The sequence below is a fragment of the Helobdella robusta genome, assembly GCF_000326865.2.
Source record: "Helobdella robusta unplaced genomic scaffold HELROscaffold_1, whole genome shotgun sequence".
Taxonomy (NCBI): Eukaryota; Metazoa; Annelida; class Clitellata; order Rhynchobdellida; family Glossiphoniidae; genus Helobdella; species Helobdella robusta.
This window is the reverse complement of record NW_008703570.1, coordinates 3,572,279-3,577,052: the sequence shown is the minus strand read 5'-3', so window position 1 is coordinate 3,577,052 and position 4,774 is coordinate 3,572,279. Positions and strand designations below refer to the sequence as shown.

The 4,774-nt window shown below is 30.3% G+C and overlaps 2 protein-coding genes across 2 annotated transcripts in view; one reads left to right on the top strand and one right to left on the bottom strand.

The window, feature by feature from the left end:
* The first annotated feature begins 602 nt into the window (after nucleotides 1–602).
* HELRODRAFT_187809 (hypothetical protein) lies at nucleotides 603–3,456 on the top strand. The gene is made up of 5 exons (XM_009010717.1): nucleotides 603–790; nucleotides 1,886–2,015; nucleotides 2,461–2,535; nucleotides 2,766–3,195; nucleotides 3,218–3,456. The coding sequence occupies exons 1-4, from the start codon at nucleotides 680–682 to the stop codon at nucleotides 2,999–3,001; spliced, it is 552 nt and encodes a 183-aa protein (XP_009008965.1). The 5' UTR covers nucleotides 603–679; the 3' UTR covers nucleotides 3,002–3,195; nucleotides 3,218–3,456.
* The window catches only part of HELRODRAFT_105249 (hypothetical protein), a gene marked incomplete at its 5' end in the record, with an annotated part of 8,935 nt that continues 7,586 nt past the window's right edge, over nucleotides 3,426–4,774 (bottom strand). The window contains one exon of the mRNA XM_009010716.1: nucleotides 3,426–3,627. Coding sequence (XP_009008964.1) covers nucleotides 3,584–3,627 — 44 coding nt within the window. The 3' untranslated portion in view covers nucleotides 3,426–3,583. The remainder of the gene's footprint in view (nucleotides 3,628–4,774) is intronic.

Below are 4,774 nucleotides of genomic sequence, written 5' to 3'. Positions count from 1 at the left end.
TTTTTACATATAGCGTTGTAACCACCCTAATATATATTCATGACTAGACCGGACTTGGGTGAACCTGGTTTTTTTAAAGGGCGTCAACAACATGGATATATATATATATATATATCCATGGCAAAAAATGTGCGAGGGTGCGTTCGAGGGCAAGTATAGGTATTAAAAGTTTATCCTTTATCCTTTTAATAAATGGGGATGCAGGTTATTCTATGCTTATAATTAAACCTTCGTGCCCCAAAGGCTGTGCTAACCACCCACCCACACACGCACACACACATTGTGCATGCATGCGCAAGCATCGCATCATACGCGTCTGATAATTGTTGAGTTTCAGACAAACAGTATTCGAACCATTCATCGCGTACTAGCAGTGCTAGAAATGGCATTCTACCATGGATATAATATCAGAGCTTATTCACTAACCATTAATTTAATTAATTAAACCATTAAATATTAATTAGAAATTAATTATTCATTATTTATTAAAAGTTTGGTAATTATATTATTATATTGTTGTATTTATTTGTCTTATAAAATAAAAGTTATGAGAAACGTTGTGTGTTATACAGTCTTTGTTTCTAAAAGTTACTAAGTAGAAAGATTAAGAATATTAAATTTTGACTCGTTTGAATTTTCTGGCAGTTTCAAAATTTGCCGCTGAAAGAACGTTTCAAGGATGAAAACTTTCGAGCCGGACGAGCTAGTCACGTGCCCTTACTGCCAGCCACCAAAAACCCACCAAATTCGCTTCAAAAGGTTGAATACTCATCTGAAGGATATGAAGATAGTATGTTTTTTACTAATTTTGTTGGTTGTTGCTAGTCAAAATGGTATTTAAATTTGATATCACTATCTAATCAACGTGCCTGTGTATTCTTCTTATATAATAACCTGTATAACATAACTTAAGATGCCACACTACACAACCTAATCTAAAACTAAATATACTTTGAAATAATAGTTGACACTGGAGCAAGAGCCACTGAAGTGCAATATTCAATATTAATATTAATACACTAACACTTCAAGTAATTTTTAAAATACACTCAAGTTGTTTCATAGAAAAATTGAGTTGCTTTACCTTCACTGCTTACTCAAGTCATAGATAATTCATGCTAACCATTTTTAATTATTTATATTTAATATTCAAATTTTGAGTTGTCTATATTATATATATTTTACAATGAATAAGTCATTACGTCATTTACTGTAATACTCTATCAGTCTACCTATACTATAAAAGTTGGATTAGGAAATGTACACAGTGTATGCTACAATGTATGATTCCCATCATCTCTTGCAAAGGCACCAAACTTTATGTTTATTAATTATTTTAACTGTTATTAGACAAACTTGCAAATAAATAGTTGAGTGACTTTTGTCCAATTCACTTGCTTTTGCTAAGATGTTAAGAGTATAATGTTTCATTTTTTGTAAACATTCACTTTTAACAATTGATTGTGTACATAAGGATGAGGTTGTGAAAAAAAAAATCAAATGTGAAGGAGCTTTCCTTTTTCTAATTTATTTCTCGTATTTTTGGCATCAATAACTTAAGGTGAAAGTTAAGATTTGTTTAAAAAAACTTTAATCTTCAAATTTATTATATTGATTAATAAATAAAATGCATATAAATTTGTAAATACTCAATAAATTCAGTTCATTAAATCATATTCAGCATGTGATAATTGTATCCTACTTTTTTTTAACCTGATTGCATGATCGTTTGCTCACAATTGTGCCATCCTACCACAAATTATTGTTAAACTGATTGTGACCTTCACCAAAGCTCTATCATTTAATTTGCCGCCATCTAGAAAACAGAAAAAATTGTCACAGCCAGTCTCAAATGTTAAAATCATTTTTTCTATAAAAATCACAGCAAGATCCTAGCTTGGCCCGAATGAAAACTTGCAGATTCTATGCGCTACATGTCTATGATAAAGATTTAATTGATGCGCATTATCTGCAGTGCAAATATGCAGTTAAGCAAGTGGCTGTGGAAGAAGAAGGTATTTATCATATTGTTCACAAATTTATATATCTTTTTTTCGGGCTTGTACATTGTCTGATTAATTTAGTTGAATAATCAAAGAAATAAACAAATGTGTGATAGCCTGATAAATAAGTGATAATGACATTTTAAAAATCTTATGTTAAATGAGCACATTTATGTATGAAAATGTTTAGTTGCCTGTGACAATTTTCAGTATTTATCTATCCTTTCTTGGTTCTTATAACTTACACTACTTTATTTTATTTTTAACAAAGTTTACAAGATGATTCTATCAATTTTATCTATTTATTTATATCTATTGTACAAAAATTAAGTTATTTATAAAGACTTTTTGCAAATGTTGGAATTAAAAAGCTAGTCTCGCAAGATCTTTGAAACATTGACATGTGGGTTTTCTTGTCCAAAGGCAATAGCATTTTTAAAATTATTCAAAATTCAAGTGAATGATCAGTCAGAAGTAGCTGATGCGGTTCATCCTAATATTCACGACGGTGAAAGCTGGGACTTCGTCGACAGTAATTTTTTATTATTACACAACAGATGTTATCAATTAATATTATTTTCATTGTTTTATCTAGTTTTTCTACAATGAGAACTCTACTTTCACATGATCAAATTGATAAACCTCTTTTTTTGATTCATTTATTTTATATCAATTGAATTCACTCACATAATAATTTTATAATTATAATGAAATTACTGGAAGTACTTGATACTCCATACGAAGTGTTTAAAATATTTTCAGATGCACCACGCTTCCGCCTCAAAGATGAAATTCAACGCTCACATAAGCCAAGAGGAGAAAATGCTGCCACTGGGCAACAGGGCATAGATGATATCAACAAACCATTTGTGCCAGTTGGAATGAGCTACCCAACTTCTATGACTGAAAATAAGGATAAAAATTCAAAACAAAATCAAGTCAGAAAAGTTTCAGAAACCAAAGGTTTTGGCATAAAAGACCTAAACTTTCATCCTTAAGAATCATTAAGTACATCTTTTTAAATTATGCCATGTAACGTGAAAATTGATATATATATATATATATATACATACATGTAAATACATATAACAGCGTTTCGAAAAAGCTAATTGTGCTTTTGACATTGCATAAGTTTCTATTTACATTAATATTTTTAACCTTCTTGTGTTGCACAAGATTTTAAATGCATTATTTTAAGCTGTGATGTGCAATGGTCATCATCACAATTTTTAGAGATATCCGATCGATATTGAACTGTTCTATAGTTGCATTTCTATTATATACATTGGTTTTTATCTGATACGACAGTAAATTTTTTGCATTCTAGAAAATTCCTCGCTTATTTTTTATTCTGTTATTTATCAAAGCCGCAACTTGAAGCACTTATGTGAGATCATATCAGATGTTCGTGGAACTTGAAAAAACGTTTAGAATAAAATTTAATCAACGTGATTTGAATCAGTTAATGCGTGAATAATTGTAATCATCAAACAACGAAATTAAAAAGTGTTGATAGCAATAGTCAGAAATGTTTAATCGTCTAACAAAAAGAGTAGATTCTTTGACTCCATCAGTGTTCATCATAATATTTCAAAGTCTTCTTCGTATTTTAGTTGTTCGAAATCTTGAATGAAACGCAAATTTGTGTTTCAAATTGATTGATTATGTGACAGTTGTATAATAATTTTTCTTAGGATACAACCACAGTTGTACCTCGGTATACGAACAATGAGGAATTACCTATTCGGATCATGTTAATTAAATGGTTCGGATAAAAAATTTTGCCAGTTGCATAGCACAAACATAAATTCAGTTTACACTTTGCAAGTCTTTTAGACAAGTTTTTAATACAAGCAAAAATCAGTTAAAACTAGGGATGCACCGGATTTAAGTTTTCCAAGTCCGACCGGGGCTGGATTTAAAATTCAAAAACCGGCCGGGGCCGGATTTTAGTTACCATTTTACATACGTTAAAAAAAACTCACATTTACAGTTATCTACATGTTGAACATCAAAAAATAAAACCAAGCAAATAGTTAATTAATTCAAATATATAAACAATGTGTGATATGCCAAATTCTGTACACAAAGATCAGCTTATAATTTATGCATGACTCGTGTTATAGCATAAAGAAAATTGTCCAGCTCACCTCACAATTAGTGATGTTGTTATTATGTGTCATGTATGCACGTGCACAGCTTATAATTTATGCAAAACTTGTTATAGCACAAAGAATAGAAAATAGAAAATAACAACAACCACGTCATCCATCCTCTACTACCACCAATCAAAACTACAACACACAACCTTCGTCAGCGAAAACATAACTATCAAGTCGTCGCCCAATCTACATACCAGGAAAAGACCTTCATCACAAGACACCTCAGACATTTTAGCACTTAAGAGAACTTCATTATTACTGAACTAGTTTTTACTTATTGATCATCTCACTTTTATCGATCAGCTCACTAAGTCATCATTTAGTCTATTAATAAGTCATCAAATATATTAATACTCATTAAACTTTTTCACACACAGGCCTAGCCTTTATTTATCGATCACCTCACTAAGTCATCATCTAGTCTATCAATTTGCCGTTACTCCATTTTATATTCCATCGTCAATTAAATTTTCTTTTATTTGTCTTATTATTATTATTTATTTTATTCTAACATATTTTATTTTTCATGTTTTATCATTTCTCTTTCTCACTTTTTGTATTTATTTTCTCACTTATTTGTTTAATTTTGTTTCACTGCCTTGCATGTGT

Bases quoted from the DNA above. Each gene is read 5' to 3' on its own strand.
- HELRODRAFT_187809 (XM_009010717.1), top strand. From the start codon at position 680: ATGAAAACTTTCGAGCCGGACGAGCTAGTCACGTGCCCTTACTGCCAG. The intron at 791-1,885 runs GTATGTTTTTTA...TAAAAATCACAG, and splicing joins ATCTGAAGGATATGAAGATA to CAAGATCCTAGCTTGGCCCG. The intron at 2,016-2,460 runs GTATTTATCATA...TCAAAATTCAAG, and splicing joins AGTGGCTGTGGAAGAAGAAG to TGAATGATCAGTCAGAAGTA.